At 37.1% G+C, this 25,001-nt stretch overlaps 3 protein-coding genes across 5 annotated transcripts; 1 reads left to right on the top strand and 2 right to left on the bottom strand.

Moving 5' to 3' along the window:
- Positions 1–559: 559 nt before the first annotated feature.
- On the top strand, positions 560–13,684 carry dennd6b (DENN/MADD domain containing 6B). Of its 2 annotated transcripts, XM_048156497.1 has the most exons (21): positions 560–828; positions 1,020–1,058; positions 1,212–1,254; positions 1,354–1,466; positions 2,585–2,665; positions 2,841–2,946; positions 4,906–4,985; positions 5,103–5,165; positions 5,249–5,304; positions 5,408–5,530; positions 6,973–7,068; positions 8,011–8,105; positions 8,214–8,279; positions 8,429–8,493; positions 8,590–8,679; positions 9,208–9,261; positions 9,375–9,478; positions 9,660–9,762; positions 11,601–11,637; positions 12,107–12,181; positions 12,270–13,684. In XM_048156497.1, the coding sequence occupies exons 1-20, from the start codon at positions 676–678 to the stop codon at positions 12,151–12,153; spliced, it is 1,614 nt and encodes a 537-aa protein (XP_048012454.1). In that variant the 5' UTR covers positions 560–675; the 3' UTR covers positions 12,154–12,181; positions 12,270–13,684. The 2 variants fall into 2 exon arrangements, with proteins under 2 accessions (XP_048012454.1, XP_048012453.1); XM_048156496.1 differs by lacking the exon at positions 11,601–11,637.
- Positions 13,685–14,354: 670 nt separating this feature from the next.
- On the bottom strand, positions 14,355–19,859 carry gcc1 (GRIP and coiled-coil domain containing 1). 2 transcript variants are annotated; one of them, XM_048156493.1, is made up of 3 exons: positions 19,710–19,859; positions 18,016–19,149; positions 14,355–16,509 (listed from the first exon to the last, which is right to left on the bottom strand). In XM_048156493.1, the coding sequence occupies exons 2-3, from the start codon at positions 19,105–19,107 to the stop codon at positions 15,199–15,201; spliced, it is 2,403 nt and encodes an 800-aa protein (XP_048012450.1). In that variant the 5' UTR covers positions 19,108–19,149; positions 19,710–19,859; the 3' UTR covers positions 14,355–15,198. The 2 variants fall into 2 exon arrangements, with proteins under 2 accessions (XP_048012450.1, XP_048012452.1); XM_048156495.1 differs by lacking the exon at positions 19,710–19,859 and adding an exon at positions 19,512–19,683.
- A 2,216-nt stretch (positions 19,860–22,075) lies between these two features.
- Positions 22,076–24,063, bottom strand: LOC125245766 (gastrula zinc finger protein XlCGF52.1). The gene is made up of 3 exons (XM_048156498.1): positions 23,747–24,063; positions 23,635–23,670; positions 22,076–23,360 (listed from the first exon to the last, which is right to left on the bottom strand). Exons 2-3 carry the CDS (start codon positions 23,663–23,665, stop codon positions 22,519–22,521), a joined length of 873 nt encoding a protein of 290 aa, XP_048012455.1. The 5' UTR covers positions 23,666–23,670; positions 23,747–24,063; the 3' UTR covers positions 22,076–22,518.
- Between the last annotated feature and the right edge of the window lie 938 nt (positions 24,064–25,001).

Raw genomic sequence — 25,001 nt, 5'->3', positions numbered from 1 at the left:
GTTTAGGGTCAGTATTTTTTTTTTCTTTCTTTCTTTTTTGAAAGAAATTAATACTTTTATTCAGCACGGATGTGTTCAATTGATAAAAAGTGATAGTAAAGATTTATATTGTTAGAAAAGATTTATATTTTGAATAAATGCTGTTCTTTTTAACCTTTTATTCATCAATGAATCCTGAAAAAAAGTATCACAGACCTGTTCCAAAAAAAATATTAAGCAACACAACTGTTTTCAACATTGATAATAACTGAGTATCAAATCAGCATATTAGAATGATTTCTGAAGGATCATGTGACACTGAAGACTAGAGTAATGATGCTGAAAATTCAGTTTTGCATCACAGAAATAAATTATATTTTAAAGTATATTAAAATAGAAAACCATAATTTTAAATTGTAATAATATTTCACAATATTATAGTTTTTTTCTGTATTTATTATGACATAAATGCAGCCTTAATGAGCATAAGAGACTTCGTTTAAGAACATTAAAAATAGTAATGCATATATATTTATTTTGAGGCCTCCTTTTTGAGAACCATATATTACTTATGGGAGTAATAAGTCGGTCCTCCCCGCGCGAGGGCGCTGTTCAGCCTCACTGATTACTGAACGATGACCGAGGACGCGGCCATTCACAAAAGCAAGCGGATCTCAAATGGATCCTTAAGTCAAAATGGACCCTTTTGACAGCTCCGATTCTCTGGAAGGGCCATCAAAGGCTGCGGCGACAGATGCAGAGGTATCGGAGCCGTGGTCGCGCTTCTCTGCCTGGCTCGAGTGTGTGTGCGTCGTTACCTTCGACCTCGAGCTCGGACAAGCCATAGAGGTAACTTAAAAATGATGTGCATGCACCCTAACATCTGTTTTTTTGTTTGTTTGTTTTTTTGTTAGCTAGCTACTCGCGTAACCACTTTAAAGGCAATAATCTGATTGTGGTAATATGCTGAAAGAAACATCCTGTACACTGTAACCACAGCAACAGCAGCATCACTGTAACATTCTTTATCTTGTCATTAGCTCGTTTACCCTTATGATGTCAAACTCACGGAAAAGGAGGTAAGGATGATTTAATTTAAATTATTTATTTATTTTCCACCTACAGTGTTATAAATGTATAAAAGGTGTTACAACAATTCTCAATACAACACTAATTTCATTCTATAATGCCCCTAAAACTACTACAATCCTTCGCTTCCATCTGTCTTTTAGAAAACAAGCATTTGTTACTTATCCTTTCCTGACTCATACTCAGGTAATGTGCTGGCAAATACTGATCTCATCATTGCTATCATGATAAACAATTGAAACATGAGCTTTACAGCTCAGTCACATGAGTTCATGTCTATCCCAGGATGCCTCGGGGACACTCAGTTCAGCTTCAGACTGCGGCAGTCGGTGGGCCGCAGTAGCTCTTGGTTTGGACAGGAGGATGTGTACAACATGGATGCACCTGTGGCCCTGCAGGTTAGAAACTAGAAACTGACTTGATATGTTAAGCAGCACAACCGTTTTCAACGTTAAAGGATTAGTTCACTTTCAAATTAAAATTTTCCTGATAATTTACTCACCCCCGTGTCATCCAAGATGTCCATGTCTTTCTTTCTTCAGTCGAAAAGAAATGAAGGTTTTGATGAAAACATTCCAGGATTATTCTCCTTATAGTGGACTTCAATGGCCTCTAAATGGTTGAAGGTCAAAATGACAGTTTCAGTGGAGCTTCAAAGGGCTTTAAACAATACCAGACGAGGAATAAGGGTCTTATCTAGCGAAACGATCAGTCATTTTCGAAATTTTTTTTTTTAAATTATATACTTTTTAACCATAAATGCTCATCTTGAACTAGCTCTCTTCTTCTTCTCTATTAGCATTCCAGCAGTGTAGACACTGATAAGTGTATTACTGCCCTCCTCAGGTTAAAGTTTGAACTAAATTGTCATATACAATATACCAGTGCAAGTATATAACAATTAGTTCAAACTTTGACCTGAGGAGGGCAGTAATACACTTAGCAGCGTCTACACTGCTGGAATTCTAATAGAGAAGAAGAAGAGAGCTAGTTCAAGATGAGCATTTATGGTTAAAAGTATATAATTTTTTATTTTATTTTTAGAAAATGACCGATCGTTACGCTAGATAAGACCCTTATTCCTCGCCTGGTATCGTTTAAAGCCCTTTGAAGCTGCACTGAAACTGTCATTTTGACTTTCAACCATTTGGAGGCCATTGAAGTCCACTATAAGGAGAATAATCCTGGAATGTTTTCATCAAAACCTTCATTTCTTTTCGACTGAAGAAAGAAGGACATGAACATCTTGGATGACATGGGGGTGAGTAAATTATCAGGAAACTTTAATTTGAAAGTGAATTAATCCTTTAAGAATAATAATAGTAAGACATGTTTCTTGAGCACTAAATCAGAATTTTAGAATGATTTCTGGCAGATCTTGTGACCCGGAGGACTGGAGTAATGGCTGCTGAAATTACAGTTAAAATTCAAATGCATCACCACTGTTTCACATCTGCTTTGAACCAATAAATTCCAGAAATAAAGTGTGCATGTAAATTATTTTCCTGTCTTTCAGAAGGAGCATGCACATTTCCACGGGTATGTGTATTTCAGGCAAGTGAAAGATGCGTCTGTCAAAAGGGGCTACTTTCAGAAGGTGTGTAACTGATCTGAAAGATACACGTTTGTTCTGTTTTTTCATGATGAGCTGTTGCAGTCTGTTTAGACTTTATGCACAATTGTATGTATTTAGTCAAGGGCCTTGTGGTCAGCATACAATATACAATGACTGTTTTGTACTGTAAATAATTTCAGTCTTTCTATATCTCTAGTCTCTGGTGGTGGTGTCCAGACTGCCGTTTGTGAACCTGTTCAATTCACTGCTGCAGGTCATTGCTCCTGAGTACTTTGAAAAGCTCGAACCTTGTCTGGAGACAGGTGAGGCCACCTTGACTTAAAGGGTTAGTTCACCCAAAAATGAAAATAATGTCATTTATTACTTACCCTCATGACGTTCCACACCTGTAAGACCTTCGTTCATCTTCGGAACACAAATTAAGATATTTTTGATGAAATCCGATGGCTCAGTGAGGCCTGCGTAGACAGGTATTTCCTCTCTCAAGATCAAGTCTTTATTTAGTTTTTTTGGTACACAAAAATGTTCTCGTCACTTTATAATATTAATATTGAACCACTGTACTCACATGAACTGATTTAAATATGTTTTTAGTACCTTTATGGATCTTGAGAGAGGAAGTACCATTGCTGGCTATAAAGGCCTCACTGAGCCATCGGATTTAATCAAAAATATCTTAATTTGTGTTCCGAAGATGAACGAAGGTCTTAAGGGTGTGGAACGACATGAGGGTGAGTAATAAATGACATTATTTTCATTTTTGGGTGAACTAACCCTTTAAATATACAGTATATACATACATATAGTACCATTTAAAAGTTTGGGGTCAGTAAGATTTTTTTTTTTTTTTTTTTTTTGAAATTAATACTTTTATTCAGCAAGGAGATTAATCAAACATGACAGTAAAAACATTTTGGGGCCATTTACACAACAAATTTTTCCATTTCAATGCACTACTTTTCCATCGTTTTTCTGTGGATGGATGTGTATGACCGTTGTTCACGCATCTTACGTCTTTTGTAGCGTCATGCGCATGACGCAGCATTCTAAAAATGCGGCGCTCAAGTTAAAATCAGCTTTTTAAAAAACATGTCTTGAGACCTTGCTTTTTTTTTTCCCCATTCCACTGTCCTAATCTTGTGTTTTTCAAAGCAAAACGCTTTCTGTGTGAACATGCACTTCAAATCAAAGAAGTGTTTCATGGTTTTTCCAAAAAAGTATTTAGCAGCACAACCATTTTCAACACTGATAATAATAAGAAATATTTCTTGATCACCAAATCATCATATTAGATTGATTTCTGAATGATCATGTGACACTGAAGACTGGAATAATGATGCAGAAAATTCAGCTTTGCCATCAAAAGAATAAATTACATTTTGCAGTATATAGAGGGTATGCATTGACGTCACTTTCCCTCCATAACAAGCCCCCTCAGCTGGACTGAGTGGCAAAACATCCTGAAACATGACTGGCTTTAATAGAGAAAGCTGCGAAAATGGGAGTAAAACAAACAATTATCTGCTTAAATTACAGGCAGTTGGACTCGACAGTGGTCCTCACAACTCACTAAAGAACCAGTTGTCCATGGACATTGGCAATTGGGTTTTCTGACATTTATATTTACCTGATTTTAATGTCAGGGAAATACGTAAAGGAAAGCCTGTGTTATCTGTATTATCTGCTAGACAACAATAATACAATTATAGGTAGATCTAAATCCGTATAATCACTTATATTATTGTTGTATATCATCATATCGTCCAGCCCTAAAACTTGTTAAAGCACTAAGGCATTATAGACATAGCATTAGGACTTTCTGTAAAACTGCATGGAATCGATGTGTATTGTGAAGCGCTAGGCTGTACAAATAAACTTGACTTGACACTTGGTCCATCCATCCATCCATCCATCCATCCATCCATCCATCCATCCATCCATCCATCCATCCATCCATCCATCCATCCATCCATCCATCCATCCATCCATCCATCCATCCATCCATCCATCCATCCATCCATCCATCCATCCATCCATCCATCCATCCATCCATCCATCCATCCATCCATCCATCCATCCATCCATCCATCCATCCATCCATCCATCCATCATCTTTTGTGTGGATTTCGCTGCTTTCACGCTAAACACCAACGCTGCCACTCAGTCTTTTTGCCACTCAGTGGGTGTAACCGCAGTGACTCCTGTGACTAGAATGTCAAACAGATCTCAAATCCTCAATCATATTGGTTAATGTGTTTCAGTCTGTAATGAGATTGACCAATGGCCAGCACCAGTACCAGGGCAGACCCTCAACTTACCTGTGATGGGTGTGGTGATGCAGGTGAGAATATTATGGATAGAGAAGGCTTGTTTTGATGTCTTGGATAAATGATTTAGATAATGGTGTTATCAATCTCCCATCCGTTCAACTTCTTGAATGCTGTGTTTGAATTTGCAGGTCAGAATTCCCTCAAAAGTCGAAACGCCAGGAGGAAGCCCTGTAAAACAGCCACAAACAGAGGTGCCTGACTCATTTTTCTACGACAATTATTCACATATGCTTTTATTTTTACATATGGTTGATATGTGGTTGCATTTTTGCAGAATCTGCTCCCTGCCCCCACAGTTCTTCCATCAGTCCACGAGCTGGATCTTTTTAAGTGAGTATTGCTCTGCTTGTACATGTGTCCTGTAATTACTAAACCATCTGTTGATTTTACAGCCGTCACTAATAGCTGCCCTAATCAACCTTCATTTATTCAGATGTTTCCAGTCAGTCCTGATTCACGTGCAGATGCTCTGGGAGCTCATGTTGCTAGGAGAGCCCGTGGTTGTTATGGCACCCTCTCCAACCGTCTCCTCGGAGACTGTGCTGGCCCTGGTCAGGTATGGACATTGTGTTCTCAAAGCACTCCTTCCAGAAGCGCATACACAAAAGTTATTATGAGGAACTTCTAACTCTAGTAGAGTTTATGCAGAAGTTTATCCATAATCCACACTCTTAGAAGAAAATGTTCTACATAGAACCTTTATGGGTTCCGTCAGGTGCTTCATATATAGAACCTTTTAGGGTTTCCCATCATTTTATGGATTTAGTTTTAATTAATCAATTATGTACTAGAACTCCACTGAACATTTATTTTAAGAGTGCATTATAGCAACATCTCCTAGCCACACTATTTCAGAAGTTTTTGGATGTTTGTTTAACATTGATTGGGGGTGGTGGTGGGGTTAAATTGTAAGAATATAAGCTTTTTAAATAGATATTTTCTTCTCAATGTTAATTCATTAAAAAATATGAAAGTTTGTTTCTTTTTTTTTTTTTTTTAAAGGTGCCCTAGAATTAAAAATTGAATTTACCTTGGCATAGTTAAATAACAAGAGTTCAGTATATGGAAAAGACATACAGTGAGTCTCAAACACCATTGTTTCCTCCTTCTTATGTAAATCTCATTTGTTTAAAAGACCTCCGAAGAACTGTTACATAACAGTCAGGATCATTAATATGTACGCCCCCAATATTTGCATATGCCAGCCCATGTTCAAGGCATTACACAAGGGCAGGACATCTGGATGTGCACAGCTAAATCATCAGACTAGGTAAGCAAGCAAGGACAATAGCGAAAAATGGCAGATGGAGCGAAAATAACTGACATGATCCATGATATCATGATATTTTTAGTGATATTTGTAAATTGTCTTTCTAAATGTTTCGTTAGCATGTTGCTAATGTACTGTTAAATGTGGTTAAAGTTACCTTAGTTTCTTACTGTATTCACGGAGACGACTATCGTTATTTTCATTTTTTAAACACTTGCAGTCTGTATAATTCATAAACACAACTTCATTCTTTATAAATCTCTCCAACAGTGTGTAATGTTAGCTTTAGCCACGGAGCATAGCCTCAAACTCATTCAGAATCAAATGTAAACATCCAAATAAATATCATACTTATGCGATTAGACATGCTGCATGACGAACACTTTGTAAAGATCCATTCTGAGGGTTATATTAGCTGTGTGAACTTTGTTTATGCTGTTTAGGGCAGTCGTGAGCTCGGGGGAGGGGAGCACGAGAATTTAAAGGGGCCGCGCAGCCTGAATCGGCGCATAGTTAATGATGCCCCAAAGTAGGCAGTTAAAAAAATGAATAAAAAAAAATCTATGGGGTATTTTGAGCTGAAACTTCACAGACACATTCAGGGGACACCTTAGACTTATAATACATCTTTTGAAAACACGTTCTACGGTACCTTTAAATTAGTTTTCAACAATAAAAAATTGTTAGGCCAAAGATTTTATATATATATTTTATGTTCACTTTTTTAGCTCCATTGCCCCACTGCGCTACTGTGGAGATTACCGACCATACTTCACCATTCATGACAGTGAATTTAAGGAGTACACCACCAGGACTCAGGCTCCGTAAGCAAAAACACACACTCCACGTTCAAGTCTTTCTTCACCAAGAAATTAAAATTAGCTGCACGAAAATTGAAAATTCTAGAGCTGCATGATTAAATTGCTAAAAGCTTGCAATCTCAATTCAGACACCCACGCATTCTTATTCCTAAACGACAACGATTCGTCTATATCTAAACCTTTGACAAGTACAATCACAGTGAACAGTCAAATCTGGGTTCATTTCTGTTACAATAATTCAAATTATCACAAGTACTGGGATATGTGTTTATATTTCAGATAGAAACATTGATGTCAACGGTATCGATCAAAATAGAATAAATCACCTTTTGAAAGTAACTTGAGGCGTTAAATAAAGATTGTATCAATTACATTGTTACACCAGTAGGTGGCAACAAGTGACTTAAAAATGTATTTGCCATTGAAACATTCATTCAAAAAATTTGTTCTAAAACGCTGATTCATCCAGTAATGAAACAAGTGAAGTCTTTATGAGTGAGTCATTGAATCATTCATTCAAATCGAATGAATTCAAGTTAAAATAGACTACTGCACCTATAGTAAATTACATGTTATTTAGTTGAGTTGTCTGTTCAGAATCGTGGGAGAATCGAGAAATGTCATTCTCAATTTATCCAGAACCGTGCAGCTCTAGTTTATTCACCATCATGTCATTATTTTCTATAGAATAATCAAAGCTGTTCTTTTCCATTATAAAGAAAGTGAATGGGGACTGGAACTGTCAAGTTGCAAAATGACAAAAAAGCTGTCAACAAAGCTGACATGATTTTAAAAAACTTGTAATATAGCACACATTGTATGGAAAAAGTAATCTTTTCATTTTTTGGATGAAACCTTGATTAGATGTGAGCTACTTCCATGCCCATATAGAAAACCTAATTTTTGGGCCAGGGAATAACTCTTCAGTCTATTTTCTGCTTTCAGGCCTAATGTTATATTGGGTGTCACAAACCCTTTCTTCATAAAGACCTTTCAGTGCTGGCCACACATTATTCGCCTTGGAGACCTGAAGATGTCTGGTAAATAGTGTTCCATTTTAATAGCAAGGCTCCTCTGACATCCCTTTTGATTGCGTGTGATTTTGTCATATTGCACATGAGAAAGTTCTGAATGAAGTTTCTCTGCAGGTGATTTACCAAAGCAAGTGAAGGTCAAGAAACTGGCAAAGTTAAAAACACTGGATACTAAAACAGGTACACAACAAGGGTTTGCTGTAATCTTATATGCTGAATAACGCAAACACTTTGGTGAACATATATATATATATATATATATATATATATATATATATATATATATATATATATATATAAAAAATTTAGTTTTTTCTCTTCTTATAAAGGTATTTACACAGCGTACAAGACATTCTTACACAAAGACAAAGCCCTCATCAAACGACTCTTAAAGGTAAGCTACTGATGTCAGATAATGCAAAATTAAATATTTAAGTTTAAAGCTATAGTTTGTGTAACGTCTCACTTTGTTTTTTAATTGTTCTTTCAGGGTATTCAGAAAAAAAGGCCATCAGAGGTGCAGAGTGCCATTTTGAGGCGGCATCTGTTGGAGCAGACACAGAGTTTCATTCTTCCACTGGTGAAGTTCTTTTGCACCTTGAGAGTAGTGTTGTCAAAAGTACCGATTTCGATACCAAGTTGATACCGAAATTTTAAAAATGTGACGCTTTGAGCACCGTTGAGTGGATTCGTAAACACCTCTGATTGGCCATTGTTTTCACGTTCTCAACATATATGTCTGTGATTGGCTACACTGATCAATGCACGGAATTATTTGAATTTAAAAGCATTTTGAAATTGGGAGCGTATGAAAGCGGGCGTCTATCAGTGTATCGGTGTAAGCGCTCAGTGAAGAGTGTCATTGATGTCCATTTACAACATGTTTTTGAAGCGTTGATCATTGTAGCCAATCACAGACATATATGTTGAGTGTGTGAACACAATGGCCAATCAGAGGTGTTTGAGAATCCGCTCAACAGTGTTTAAAGCATCACATTTTTTTAAATTTCAGTATCAACTTGGTATCGAAGTCGGTACTTTTGACACTAGTTCAGAGCTATATCATTCACTAAACAGTCTTGAGCTTCACACCCATTCTTTTCTTTAGGAAAGGTATTTGGAAAGCCTCATGCCACCGCAGAGGTCTGTGTCTCCATGGAAGGTTGGTTCAAGATCATGTATATCAGATTAAGAAGACATATATAAGGCACTTGATTATTAAAATGATTATTTGGGACCTTAAATATAATAGTTGTGTTTGTGTTTATGTCTCAGACACCTCCTCAGATCCGGTCCTTCAGTCAAGATGAGTTCATGAAGACCCTGGAGCAAGCAGGGCTGCAACAAATGCTGAAAGGAGATTGGACAGGCCTGTACAGGTAACACACCAGGGTTGTGTTTTCAAAAGCATCGTAAGCCCATTGGGACCAGTAATCTGTTTGTTCTACTTAGGCTTATGATCGTTTCAAGAAACGCAGCCCAGGACATTTGGGAACTAATGACTGAAACTTCCTGTTAATCGTGCATATAATTTAATAACTGTTTATATGTGACTTTCAGGCGTTTTTTCCGTTCTCCAAATTTTGATGGCTGGTATCGGCTCAGGCACAAAGAGATGACTCAAAAAGTGGAATGTCTTCATTTAGAAGCCATCTGTGCCGCTGTGAGTATGATATTGGATCTGGATTTGGTCTCTTCTCATACTATTATAATTCTGTGTGCAAATAAAGAATTTGCTCACACAAAAATGATAATCCAACAATCAAGTTGTTCCAAACTCGTTTGAGTTTTTCTTCTGTTTAACACAAAAAGAGAAATTCTGAGGAATTGAACTGGTCGCTCTGTTCCATGCAATTACATTGAATGTAAACCGAGACTTTGAGGCGTCAAAAAGGATGCAAAACCACTATAAAATGAATCATAAAAGTAGTAGTAACAGTAGCCTACAGTATATAACTAACACTACTGTTCAAATGTTTGTGGGCTTTTTTAAAAGAAATTGATGCTTAATTCAGCATTGATAATAAAAAATTGAGCACCAAATCAGCATATTAGAGTAATTTCTGAAGGATCATGTGACACTGAAGACTGGAGTAATGATGCTGAAAATTCAGCTTTCCTATCACAGGAATAAATTACATTATAAAATATATTAAAATAGAAAACATTTATTTTTTATATAATAATAATATCACAATATTGATGTTTTACTATAGTTTTGATTATATAAATGCAGCCTTAGTGAATATTTAAGGGGCTTCTTTCAAATTCATAAAAAAAATCTTGCCAACCCCCAAATTTTGAACAGTAGTGTATGCGCTTTATTCTTCTATAGTTTATTGAAACTATATGATCACATTAAGTGAGGAACAGGCTGCAATTTAAGCTGTTCTTAACTACATTTTCTCGATCAGATTGATTCATTTCGTGAATGAATGAATGAATCATACCATCAGGTTTTGTGAAAATGGATCAACCGATTATTAAAGGTGCCGTAGAATGGAAAATTGAATTTACCTCGGCATAGTTGAATAAGTGTGTCTCAAACACCATTGTTTCCTCCTTCTTATGTAAATTTGATTTGTTTAAAAGACCTTCTGAAGAACAGGTGAATCTCAACATAACACCGACAACGCAACAGTCGGGATCATTAATATGTACGACCCCAATATTTGCATATGCCAGCCCATGTTCAAGGCATTACACAAGGGCAGGACATCTGGATGTGCACAGCTGAATCATCAGACTAGGTAGCAAGCAAGGACAATAGCGAAAAATGGCAGATGGAGCAATAATAACTGACATGATCCATGATAACATGATATTTTTAGTGATATTTGTAAATTGTCTTTCTAAATGTTTCGTTAGCATGTTGCTAATGTACTGTTAAATGTGGTTAAAGTTACCATCGTTTCTTACTGTATTCATGGAGACAAGAGCCGTCGCTATTTTCATTATTAAACACTTGAAGTCTGTATAATTCATAAACACAACTTCATTCTTTATAAATCTCTCCAACAGTGTAGCATTAGCCGTTAGCCACGGAGCAAAACCTCAACCTCATTCAGAATCAAATGTAAACATCCAAATAAATACCATACTTACGCGATTAGACATGCTGCTGTGTGAACTTTGTTTATGCTGTTTAAGGCAGTCGAGAGTTCGGGGGGCGGGGAGCACGAGAATTTAAAGGGGCCGCAGCCTGAATCAGCGCATATTTAATGATGCCCCAAAATAGGCAATTAAAAAAATGAATTTAAAAAAAATCCATGGGGTATTTTGAGCTGAAACTTCACAGACACATTCAGGGGACACCTTAGACTTATATTACATCTTTTGAAAATGCGTTCTACGGCACCTTTAAAAAGAACTTAAAGAAACCATTGAGAGCAGGATGTCAACATTTTCAGTGAATAACCACTTAAATTTCAGTCTTTTTTGAGTTGCATGGAAAAGCGCAACCAGTGCAGTTCTTCAAAATCCTTCTTTTGTGTTCCACAGAAGAAAGAAAATCCTGCGAGTTCAGAACAACATGAGGGTGAGTAAAGAATAATGCTAATTTTCATTTATAAATGACTCCTTTAATGGGTCATTTAGAGTGTTCACACTTGTAGTTCGGTTCATTTGGTCCAGACCAAAAAAAAAAAAAAAAAAACAGGGACACGTTCACAATCTGATTGTTCGGTGTTTATGGACGCGGTTCTTTTGGCAACATCATGACTGACGAGAAGCCTTTTTAGGGTCTCATCTTCCTGTTTTTGGTTTGTTTAAATGTCTTTGGTCCATGTTGCATTCATATATCATTCGAACCACACCAGAGTTCATTTGGAACCATCTTTTCAGCGGTCTCGGTCCACTTGTTTGGTGTGCACCAGGGTTCAGATGGCAGCGTTCACACTTGAACGCACTAACAGAGCAATCGCACCAGGGTTCGTTTTAATCAAACCAAACATGCCAAGTGTGAACGCACCCTTAATTTGATTCTGGTTTTGTTTTCATTAATTCAGGATCTGCTGACGTGGACCAAAGACAAATCAGAGGTAGAGATTGTTGACCTCATCCTGAAGTTGAGGGAGAAACTGGTGAGTGAAACTTAAGCAGCTGCTTCTTTGTGTTTTACCTTAAGACATTTGCCTGAAGCTTCTCTCTTTATTTATATGTCCTACACAGATGAGAGCTAGAAAACACCAGCTTCCAGTGAAAGAAGAACTTCTGGAGAGATTAGAGCAATCCATCCAGACCATCATCAGCTCCTTGCCAGAGGATCTACAGACACTATTACATAGACAATGACAATCAGACTCACGTGAACACTGACCAGCAGATCCACTGACAAATACATAAGACTGTCTGTCCAGAATATACCAGCCGTATATGAACCCATGACACCTGCACAGGTATCAACCCAGTTTTCTTCTTCTGGTAAACCCATACACTACCAATACGAGGCCTTTCATTTTGGATGTACAGTACTGAAGAGAAACAACAGATACTGCTATACAAAGGTTCTATATGACACAAGAAGAACACAGAAAACATTGATTCTTAGATTTTAAGACCTCAGCTAGGCTTCATACTAGATTTTAAACATCTGCTAAATTGCATTTTAACAAGCATCAAGTATTTAAATATAGCCTGCAGTCATTTAGCACTGCATGAACATAAAATTTATTTTATAAATCAACATTTAGTCAAATAGCTTGATTAAAAAGAATGAAAAATGTGACTTTTAAGCATATTAATCATTTATTTAGCATATGCAGTGAATGATATTTATATGTATGACGTGTTGGATTTATTTATAATTTAATAAATATCAACACTTTTATTCTGGTGGTAGTGTTAGTTATTACATTATGGAACACTAGCAAACCTGACTCTAAAAATACACGGCAACACTTTTGGCATTTATTTATGCATTTACACCTTACCTGACCTTTAACCTTTGCACAGGAACACCTCTGTGCACACTGTTGTTTGGCCAGTTTTTATTATTTTTATATTAGGAGCTAATTGTATAAGCAATTTTATGACATTTTAGATTTGATCTCAATCAGGGCCTGATTAACAAACTCTGGATTAAGACTATCAATTAAAATCAGTCTAGTTTTCGATTAATCATTATTGACAGTATCATTTTATTATAAATCTTTTAATATTTTCCAGGATTTATGAATGACTGAGCAGTAGCAGTGAAATCTGGTCACATGAGCGTATTAGGTGGTGGTTCATAATGAATTTTGTCATTGGAAAAGGTCAAGTTCATCAATGTCATTAAAACACAATACCATCATGTATATGATACTCAGTATATATTGTGTTTGCCAGTCATGAATGTTCCTTTTTTGATACAACCTGAACCTTATTTAGTTGTTCTACAGCACTTTTTGTTTGCAGGTTTGCACTTTTTACGCATATTTTGACCTAAGTTTTTGTAGCACATTCTGTGATTGCTTGATTAGTTTTCTTTTTATTTATTAAAATGGTTGCCAAACTTTCCAATATTATAAAATGTTTGTTTTAAAGAGCCATGTTTTGTGTTTTTATGGTTGGGAATGTATTATTAAAGTCTATGTTTGAACTGACCAGCAGTAAGAGTTTGGGTGTACAAACAGGTGTTTGATGATTATTCATATTTTAGTTGTACGCTTATTCATGTTTCTCAGTCCTCGGCCTGGAGGACCACGAAACACTGCACATTTTTGGATGCCTCCCTAATGTAACGCACCTGATACAACTCATCTCCTCATTATTCGAGTGCTCATAAGATGAATTGATTGTATCATCAGGGACATGTACAAAATGAGCAGTTGGGAAACTCCAAGACCAGATTGGGAAACACTGGGTGAATTTGAATACCATACTACTCAGTATTTCTGTCTCACTATATATTTAAATGGCAGAAATAGTAATAGTATTTTGAATTCAGCCAGTCTTTTTAAATGATGCAAGGAGCACCTGTTTTTAATAACAGTTTTCACATTGTAGATTCTTTAACATGTTGTTCTTATGATAATCAGCTAAGCATTTAGTAGTAGAGTTTTTTTTTTATTATTTCCATATTATTACTTTGTATTTTATACTACTAATACTGTTATTTTTAATGATATTACAAACTGAAGAAACATGATTGTGTTGTGTGGCTGAAAATAATAAAATATTTTAAAAAGTTGCTTATGCATTGGAGTGATGGATTTTACAAATTCTAAGTAAAAAGTATATATTGTATTTATACACTAATATAAAAACATAAAATGCTGAAGAGATCAAAATAGTTTATTGTTTTGGTCAAAGATTGAAAATATACATTTCTGACTGATAAAATTTATTTAGAAGACTGAAACCATGAAGACACTGAAAATGATCTGTAGTTTGTTTTCTCAAAACAAAACTAAACAAAAAAAGCATAATATATATTTACAGCTTATATTAAGAGGTAACCGTGTATTCATCTAATGCCCTAGACTATGGCAGGAAAAAACAGAACCAACCAAAACCAAACTCAAAGCAGCTGATGATTTTTTACTTAATTTTTAAAGTTAATCAAATATTCTCATTAGAACTCATGGAATTAGTTTTGTGTGTTAAATATATGCATGGAGTTCACCATGACGATATATGAAAAGTGCTGCTGTCTGAAGGCATTACTTGCTAGTTTCCCTCTTAGAAGTCTTGGAGCTTTCAATGTCATTGTAAAGTCCATTTGAGAGTGTTTTCTTTGGCATAACCCATTCTGTAGATGTTAACCTTTCATCCAAATAGTTTTACATTGTTTCCAGTTATTATACAAAATCACCAACACTATTTTAGTGCACCCAACTCGGTTGATTACACAGATTGAAGACAAAATGTCAAGATCTAATATTATGTTGCACAGGACGGAGGTACTGGATGATGGACGATACATTATCCAATACTGGACTCAAACCGTTCGTAGTGTTTAATATCCTGTCATGCAATAGTTGGAGTATATATGTCATTATCGGAAACATATCCACATTGTTGCTCCTGTTATTTGGTATCTTCTCAAACTGCACACAAAAAGTGGTCAATCTCAGCACAGTAGAATCATAAAGTCTCTCTTCTCAACTCGTTTGAATCATCTCATCCCTGCCGTCCACCAATTGTGTGGCTGCTGCTTCAGCACGGCTTGTTTCTCTTGAGGACTAAAGTGCAAAATGGTCAAAATGGCCGTGAGCGTTTGCTGGCGCCCCCTGGTGTCATGGAGTGTGAGAAACCTATAAATGACGTTCTTGAGGTACTCGAGGTTGGCCCCATCTCTTCCTTGGTCCCGAATATGCTTGTCCAACTGGCACCGTAGCTCAGCAACCTCTTCTTCATGCCTCTCCCCCTTTGCAATCAGCTTTCCTTGTAGCTGGTGCAAGTCTTCCTCTAGCCGATGCTTTTGTTTACGCAAGGCGGCCACTTCCACCTCTTTGCGGGACAGCTGTTCGGCGTAGAGCAATAAAGTTGGCTCGTTGGGCCCAGACAGTTTTAGAGCTTGAGTGATAATGTCACTTTCTTCTTGTTCTGGATCAGCTTCCTCTGGGTCACCACGTTCCATCGCTGTGCTGTTATTTGTAGCGTTCCTCTGATGGCTTCCAAAACTGATCACCGCTGCAGCCCGAAGTCGCTCCAGCTCGAGGTCTTTTTCTGCAAGCAGGGCCATTGTGCGATCTCTCTGTTTGTGTAGCTCTTCCTCAAGCCGCAAGAAACTCTCCCTGTGTTGAGCCTCCAGCCTTTCGACTTCCTGTTTGTGAGCCTGCTGGAGCGCTACAAGCCCTAGTTGCCGCTCCTCCAGGTCCCGTTTGTGTTGCGCTTCCGCTTCGTCGGAAAGAATGCGAAGGTTGATGTACTTCTCTTTCAGCTCGGCCAGCTGGTCACGCGCTTCTTCTAACTCTTTAGACTGGTTGCCGTCTTTTGCGTTCTTGTTTTTCAGAACACCCTGAGCCCTCATTTTGTAACGCTCGAACTCCTCCCTTACCTGCCGGAGCTCTTGCTGGTAGTGGAGCGCTGACGCCTTCTCTCCCTCTGAGACTTCCTTGTCCTTTTCTCCTAGCAGTTTTTCGATGTCCAGACTCTGGTCTTGAGATCTTTGTGCAGCCAGTAGGAGTAACTTCTTTACCTTCTCAAGTTTGTCCTTTAACACGTCCACGTTCAAGTTGGTGTCGTCAATGTTTAGATCGCAAGTCGTCGTCCTGTTGACTGCTGCGATGGCGAGGGTTTTGTTCTCGGTGTCGAGTTGAAGGATGCGTTCTCGCAGCCTCTGAGCGTTCTGTTGGTCCTTCTGTCTGGCCTTCTCGCAGGCACCCAGCAGTTCAGAGAGCTCAGATACTCGCTCCTCAAGGCTGGCAACTCGTGCCTCCTCCATCTGTGCCTGTTCTCGGAGAAGCTCATCTTGCTGTGCCACCTACATATGAGTAAGAAATAAGAATAAATGTTTAGATTAACAATAGACGAGGGGTGTCCGATCTTGCTCTTGGAGGTCGACTATCCTGCAGAGTTTAGCTTCAATCCTAATTAAACACCTGAACCAACCAATCAAGGTCTACAGGATTGCTAGAAATATCCAGGCAAGTGTGTTGGAGCAGGATGGAGCTTAACTCTGCAAGACACTGGCCATCCAGGAACAGGACTGTATGAAATAGTATGATTACATCAACCAGGCCAATTTAGTGAGCAAATAGAGGCAATTTAATGAACATAATGAGATTATCTAGGGATGCACCAATTAACTGATAAATGGACAATATCAAAATTCTATATTATGTCTGAGTAAATTAAAAATAATTAAAAATAAATCATTATGAATACTTTTAAGTGAATTTAGGCATCACAACATTATGTTGTTTATTTTGAGATTTACTAAAGATTACATTAAATTATTAGTGTCTTTAAATATTAGTCTATAAATAAATAATAATAAAATTGATACCGATATTAAAGTGAAATGAAAATTCACTCTTATTATTTTTAAAATGCATGTTATTGACTTTGTTGTGAACAATTCATCCATGTATGTTTAATTATTTATTTATTATTATTTTTTTCCCTTCTTAATTTTTAATCAAAATGTCATAACTGAAAATTCTGGTGAAACGACACAATTCTCTCCGGTGACATATGCTGGATTCACAATCATTTACTCCACTTAAACTCAGATTTGCCTCCATTCAATATACAAATGATGTGTAGAACCGAGTCTCACCCTCATTTTTTTTCTTTTCAGATAATCCATTTCACTTGGATGTATGACAATACAGAAGAAAGATATGTCGCTACTTCCATTACACTGCGACTTCAAACCAAATCTAGTATAGGCTGGTATGGATATATCATGCATTATACATTTAATTTAATTTATTTAATATTCAACAACTCGGCCTGTCCCCAAAAACAATGGGAAAATGCGGATTAGCTAATCATAGTATAACTAATATGTATACACTCTTAAAGTCAGCATGAAACAGAAGTTGCGATAGCCTTTTCTTCTCTTTTGTGACGTATATCAAAGTGAAACGGCTTCTCAAAAATGAAAACACATTTTCAGGACTTGATTTTGTCCATCAGCAATTGACTGGATGGTTGGAACGTTGTTGTTTGCTATCGCTGTGATCTCATGTGAGTGACAGGTTGTCCTGCCCTCGGACCAGTGAACGTCATCAGAGAAGAGAAGAGCTGTTGTTGCAAGAAGGAGGGGAAGTTACTTTGATTAAAGATTACGAGAGCTCATGAATTAAAACAAATAATGATGTGCACGATAAATCATTTATAATAAATAAGAAATTTGAATAAAAATGGTCAACTGTAAAAGTAGAATAACAAAAACAGCCTGTTTAATTAAGTGGGGTATAGTCTTTACGATGACTAGAAGGAATGCTAGAAAACTGTAAGATCTGGCCTTTTTAAAAAGTACCTTTCTGATTTCCTGCTGAAGTTGCTGATTGAAGTGAGCTTTGAGGTCTGCAATTTCTTGCTGGAGCTCCTCCACACGTGGGTCAGGTTTACTCCTCTCCGCCGCTGCAGCCTTCAGGCTTTTCCTCAGCTCCTCTCGTTCCTGAGTGATCTCTTTTAGCTGCGATTCATAATCTAGCCCTCGGTCTACTGCCTGCATGGCTTCAGCCAACGCCTCCCGGGCGTCCTCCAGTTTGAGTTCGGCATCCTGTCTCAGTCCCCTCTCCTCCTGCAGGAGTTTCTGAAGCTCTCGGAGCATGAGCGCATGATCGCCCTGCTCCTGCGCTCGTTCGTGCTGCTGGGTGATGACGCGGGCTTTGCTCTCCGCCAGCTGCTCCTGCAGACTCTGAAGCTCCATTTGGTGCTGCTTCAGATCTTCCTCCATCCTGGCCTGCAGCTCCTCCAGTTCCAGCTTCATCTTCCGCTTGTCCGCCTGGAACGAAGCTTCCATTCTGGACTTTTCTTGAGTGACGGTCGACAAGGAGCTGGTCAGGGTGGACAGCTGTGTCTTTAGTTGGATGACACGGCGGTCTGTGTCTGCTGCAAGTGGTGGCGGCTCCATACATCCACTGCTGCTGGTGCTGATGCCACTCTCAGACCCACTTGCCTCCTCCGACTGCTGGGGTAAGGTATGTACAACAGCTCCAGCGGTGGCTCCATCTACAGCACAGCTTTGGTCCTCCTCTATTTGGTCTCCTTTAGTGCTGTTGCTGGTCACACTAGTGGCCGTTTCAGCAGAGGCTGCTGTATCCAGGCTGTCTTCACTGTGAAGTGAACATCGGTCATCCCCAAGGTCGGATCGTTCAGCATTTCCTGTAGCACCACTAAACGACAGGTTATCACCACGCTGGCTTAAATCAACCTCCTGAGAAACGGTCAGTACCTTCAGGCTGGCTTCCAAGGCTTCTTTTTCCTTAAGTAAGCTTTGGTACGCTCTGACAACATCTTTAAAACGCGTCTGATACTTCACAAGCTGTTTCTTCTGCAATTCGATGGTTTCCAGCAGATCCTTCTTGCTTGGACCTCCGCCAAAGCTCATACCGAACTTGTCCATGCTGTATCAGGCTGGTTTCATACTCTCCGATATGATCTCCACCTGCAAAGTAAATACAGATTTAAGACTTCTATATGTGAAAGAAAGAAAGAAGGGCATGTGGAAAACATGTAAGCAGCTTTTTACAATATTTGTTTGCTTTAAAACTAAATATTCCTTTAATATACACACACATATATATATATATATATATATATATATATATATATATATATATATATATATATATATATATATTCTTTTTGTGAATAATGTTTGTTTCACCCTTTAAAATTATCAATTTAAAGCACTGGCCAAAATAAGGAAATAATTAATAAACATTCATAACTTGATATTTAGCGTTTTTGTTGTTTGTTTGTCTTTGAGACTGTTTCTGCTGTCCGTTATTTTAAGATAATACTTACTATATTTTACAGCTCATTTGTTGTCTGTAGCTAATTATTTAGTTAGGCAGTTGTAAAGGTGTGAGAATACATTACATTAAATCCCACATCACGATATTTAAACTTAAAAGCATTGCGAATAAGACGTTAACTGAATGTGCTCTTAGTTTCATTTACTGTTCATATAATTGTCTTTCAAGACAGAAATATCGTATTTACCCGAATACGTGTCCTGTTTACTTGCTGCAGTCGCTTCCGGGTATGGAAGTGACGTCTCAGGAAAAATTAAAAGTTTAACAGTATTACAAAATAAATATTATAAGTTTATAATATTATATTATAATAGTAATATTATATAAAAAATGATTTTTAAATGTCATCTATAAAAATATGAATCATGAATCGAGCAGGGAAAACATAGTGAAATACTTTTATGCTAAACGATGAACCGATTGTTGGTTTTGAGATTTAACTATTTCTTTTGACTTTTTTTTTTTTAAATGCTAAGATATTTATATAAAGTCTCGTTTTTTTTTTAGCCTAATTCAGGTTTTAAAAAAGACAAACAAACGCGCTGGCAGATCCCACGATGAAGATGAGGAGGAGGAAGAAAAGTGCCTCTGTTCTTTTGAAAACGCAGCGTCAGCTCTGGGCAGTTAGAATACAGTAACACATAGGGAAAGATCATTGTTTAGTAAGTGATTGTTAATAGACTAAACTGCATGTGTTCACTATATAGGAAAGAAAAAGTGTACATTATGAGCTAATTCATAGTTTACTTCTAAAGATGTTTTTATTTAGTCTTTTAAAACATAGGCTATTTAAGTAGTGAGAGTGTGCAAAGTGTCCAATAATGTTAAGTTTACATCTGGGGGTGTCAAACTTAGTCCAACAGACTGGGCCTGTATCTCAGTGTGCGTACTATCCGTCCTAAATAGTATGTGACATTAGTAAAATCCAATACTAAATACTATTTAGGGTGTATAGTATGCACGTTGGGATGCAGGGTGAGTTTAGTTCCAACACACACACACACACACACACACACACACACACAGGCCTATCTGTGGTATTCAAATAAGCCTGAAGGACTTGATTAACTGGATCAGGTGCGTTTAATTAAAGGGTTAGTTCACCCAAAAATGAAAATTATGTCATTAATGACTCACCCTCATGTCGTTCCTCACCCGTAAGACCTCTGTTCATCTACGGAAAACAGTTTAAGATATTTTAGATTTAGTCCGAGAGCTTTCTGTCCTTCCATTGAAAATGTATGTACGGTATACTGTCCATGTCCAGAAAGGTAATAAAAACATCATCAAAGTAGTCCATGTGACATCAGTGGGTTAGTTAGAATTTTTTGAAGCATCGAAAATACATTTTGGTCCAAAAATAACAAAAACTACGACTTTATTCAGCATTGTCTTCTCTTCCGGGTCTGTTGTCAATCCTCGTTCACGACTCGTAAGACGTAAGACGCTGAAATTGTAGTATGACACTTTGTTCATTTTGGCAGCACTTATATATATATATATATATATATATATATATATATATATATATATATATATATATATATATTTTATGGGTCTGTAGAATCTGACTGGCTAAAGCTGTTTCCACATGATGATCAGTGGTACAGTTTCTATTTCATTAATGTTTTTAAATTATATTTGATACATCAAGCTTATTATGCCCCATATACATATAGTGAGAATATGGAGCTTAAAGGGTTAGTTCACCCAAAAATGAAAATAATGTCATTTATTACTCACCCTCATGCTGTTCCACACCTGTAAGACCTTCGTTCATCTTCGGAACACAAATTAAGATATTTTTGTTGAAATCCGATGGCTCAGTGAGGCCTGCATAGCCAGCAATGACATTTCCTCTCTCAAGATCCATTAATGTACTAAAAACATATTTTAATCTGTTCATGTGAGTACAGTGGTTCAATATTAATATTATAAAGTGACGAGAATATTTTTGGTGCACCAAAAAAACAAAATAACGACTTATACAGTGATGGCTGATTTCAAAACACTGCTTCAGGAAGCATCGGAGCACAATGAATCAGTGTGTCGAATCATGATTCAGATCGTGTGTCAAACCGCCAAACTGCTGAAATCACGTGACTTTGGCGCTCCGAACTGCTGATTCGACACAAAAGAAGCAGTCCCGAAGCTTCCTGAGGCAGTGTTTTAAAATCGGCCATCACTATATAAGTCGTTATTTTGTTTTTTTGGCGCACCAAAAATATTCTTGTCGCTTTATAATATTAATATTGAACCACTGTACTCACATGAACTGATTTAAATATGTTTCTAGTACATTAATGGATCTTGAGAGAGGAAATGTCATTGCTGGCTATGCAGGCCTCACTGAGCCATCGGATTTCAACAAAAATATCTCAATTTGCGTTCTGAAGATTAATGAAGGTCTTACGGGTGTGGAACGGCATGAGGGTGAGTAATTAATTACATTATTTTCATTTTTGAGTGAACTAACCCTTTAAGGAGCAAAAAACACCTACATTTTATTCAGATTTGAGAGATCTACAAATAAACATTCAACACTCAAAAGCCTGATGTGTTTCGCATTTTAATGATTTTAAACCATGTTTTACTTCATGAAAATCATTAAAGATTTCACAGCAAAAAGACACGTGTACCATGACCTGAAAGTGGACATTTTTATTTTCTAAAAGAGCATTAACAACTATAAATCAGACAACAGAGAGCATGTATAGATTGTGTTTAACAGGTTATTAAACAAAGTTTTGATCATGTTAATAATTTAAAGGTCTTAGAATAGAAATTTGTGTATCAAATATGATACAGTAGTCTTTATATGCTCTAAAACATTCCATTAAACCACAACAGCATTTGAAAAATGTATTTCAATTTCATTTCTATATAAGCCTATGGTAAATTACTTTATATAGTTCAAATGGGGAAAAAATGTCAGGCAAAGTGTTTTCACCCTGAATGTAACCAAGTAACATTGCTTCATTTTTTAAAAAAAAGATTTATTTTTCAGTAACCAATTCAATACATGTTTTCAGCGCTGGGCAATGTTTTTTCATATGGGTCTGTTGACCACCTAACTGGCTGAAGCTCTTTCCACACAATGAGCAGTGGTACGGCTTCTCTCCAGTGTGAACTCTCTCATGTGCCGTCACCGATCCACTGTGAGTGAAACCCTTTCCACAGTATGAACACTTGTAAGGTTTTTCTCCAGTATGGACTTTTTGGTGCTGTCGCAAATAATAGGCTTTAGGAAAGCAATCCCCACACTCAGAGCAAACATGATCTTTCGCACCAGTATGTAATGTCTGGTGCACTTTCAAACAATCCAACCGTGAAAAACTCTTTCCACATAAAGTACACGAGAACGGCTTCTCCTTTAGATGAACTGCCTGATGTCTTTTCAGTTGAAAAGCCAAAATAAATGTTTTATCACACTGATCGCAGCTGTATGGTCTTACTCCAGAGTGTAAGAGATTATGCTTTTTCAAATTTTTCTTATTACTAATTTTTTTCCCACACTGAAGGCATGTGGCTGCCTTTCCTACTGTGTGAATTAGTAAGTGATCTTTAAGGTAGTCCTTTTGTTTGAAACTCTTTCCACAGTACATGCAGGTAAAAGGTCTCTCTCCGGTGTGGACTCTCATGTGAGTGTTCAGGTGTCCTTTTTGTGAAAAGCTCCTTCCACAATGAGGGCAGGTTACACATATCTTGGCTCTTGGTTTTTTACTTCTTTTTACTGATAAATTGTTTTCAGTCTCGGGGCAACTAAAAGGTTCTTGATACTCAGGCTCCTTCTCATCCATATACAGTTCTTCTCTTTCCTCTTTGACTTCCATTGACCCTAAAATTAATATATTACATAATCACAAATCAATTCAAGAGAAATGAGTAATACCATGTTGGATGGCCAAACATACCAGCAGACACATTAGCTTATTTCAAGAGTATTTATCGCTCTACATAGAATTTTAATGTAAGCTGCTAACATGCTACTAGTACTAGATAAAGCCAAACTACCGCAAGAACCGCAGTTTTGGTTCTTGTTTAACAAAATACAGTTTAAAGAATAGGTTTTTCTTTAGTTAAGAAATAATACTGATGTTTCTCATCCGCACCCAGTTCTTCACTTTCCTCTTTCACGTCCATCAGGCCTAAAAAGAACATATTAAATTGTCAAAATCAATTTGAAAACCACGCAAAATGCAAGAGTATTATTAATTTTGTTACCCTGCAGTATCTGTTTTCCCTCGATTAACCTTTCGCTTCTTCTTCTTTGTGTTTATTTGACGGCGAGTCTCAAAAATAAAAAGTGCACTACCGCCACCTAGTGTTACTGTAGCGTTGAAATAATTCCAGTATGTTTATTTTATGCTATTTCTGATCTGAAAGTAACTTTTCTTTTACATTAAATCCCCTCATTAAGCTCGCGTGAGTTAACCGTTCGGACAGATGCTTGGAAGAATCGTTCAGGTTGTTTTTGTGAACCGATTCATTGAAAAGATCCGTATGAAATGGCAGATGAGTGTCGCAGTACAGGAAATGTCGAAATGTTCTTTGCTGGTTTGAATTTCACATCAAGGACTTTGCAATCAGTTCCTGTTCTAACGCACTTTTCTGCATTTTCCTTCCCCATTTCTCATTCCTTTGTCACCCTTTCCAGATATTTTTTTAAAACCTCATCTTATTAGTCATTTGGCCTTGTATTACTATGAAACAAAGATGAAAGATTAAGTTAAAGGATTAGTTCACCCACAAATGAAAATAGTGTTATTTATTACTCACGCTCATATCGTTCCACACCCGTAAGACCTTCATTCATCTTCAGAACACAAATTAAGATATTTTTGTTGAAATCCGATGGCTCTGTGAGGCCTGCATAGGGAGCAATGACATTTCCTCTCTCAAGATCCATTAATGTACTAAAAACATATTTAAATCAGTTCATGTGAGTACAGTGGCTCAATATTAATATTATAAAGCGACGAGAATATTTTTGGTGCGCCAAAAAAAACAAAATAACTTATTTAGTGATGGCCGATTTCAAAACACTGCTTCAGGAAGCATCGGAGCATAATGAATCAGTGTATCGAATCATAATTCGGATCGCGTGTCAAACTGCTGAAATCACGTGACTTTGGCGCTCCAAAACGCTGATTCGACACGCTGATTCATAACGCTCCGAAGCAGTGTTTTGAAATCGGCCATCACCAAAAATATTCTTGTGGCTTTATAATATTAATATCGAGCCACTGTACTCACATGAACTGATTTAAATATGTTTTTAGTACATTAATGGATCTTGAGAGAGGAAACGTCATTGCTCCCTATGCAGGCCTCACTGAGCCATCGGATTTCAACAAAAATATCTTAATTTGTGTTCCGAAGATGAACGAAGGTCTTACGGGAGTGGAACAGCATGAGGGTGAGTAATAAATTACATTATTTTCATTTCTGAGTGAACTAATCCTTTAAGTACTGTAGT

Source organism: Megalobrama amblycephala, linkage group LG14 (assembly GCF_018812025.1).
Source record: "Megalobrama amblycephala isolate DHTTF-2021 linkage group LG14, ASM1881202v1, whole genome shotgun sequence".
In the NCBI taxonomy this organism is placed as follows: domain Eukaryota; kingdom Metazoa; phylum Chordata; class Actinopteri; order Cypriniformes; family Xenocyprididae; genus Megalobrama; species Megalobrama amblycephala.
The sequence above is the reverse complement of the archived record's forward strand: the minus strand, read 5'-3'. Positions and strand labels throughout refer to the sequence as shown.

Coding starts and splice junctions, on each gene's coding strand:
- LOC125245766 (XM_048156498.1), bottom strand. CDS start 23,665: ATGGACGTGAAAGAGGAAAGTGAAGAACTGG. Junction 23,361..23,634: donor AGAGGAAAGTGAAGAACTGG/GTGCGGATGAGA, acceptor TATTAATTTTAG/GGTCAATGGAAGTCAAAGAG.
- gcc1 (XM_048156493.1), bottom strand. CDS start 19,107: ATGGACAAGTTCGGTATGAGCTTTGGCGGAGGTCCAAGCAAGAAGGAT. Junction 16,510..18,015: donor TTCAGCAGGAAATCAGAAAG/GTACTTTTTAAA, acceptor ACTCATATGTAG/GTGGCACAGCAAGATGAGCT.
- dennd6b (XM_048156496.1), top strand. CDS start 676: ATGGACCCTTTTGACAGCTCCGATTCTCTGGAAGGGCCATCAAAGGCT. Junction 1,255..1,353: donor CTTTCCTGACTCATACTCAG/GTAATGTGCTGG, acceptor TGTCTATCCCAG/GATGCCTCGGGGACACTCAG. Junction 8,106..8,213: donor TGGAGACCTGAAGATGTCTG/GTAAATAGTGTT, acceptor GTTTCTCTGCAG/GTGATTTACCAAAGCAAGTG.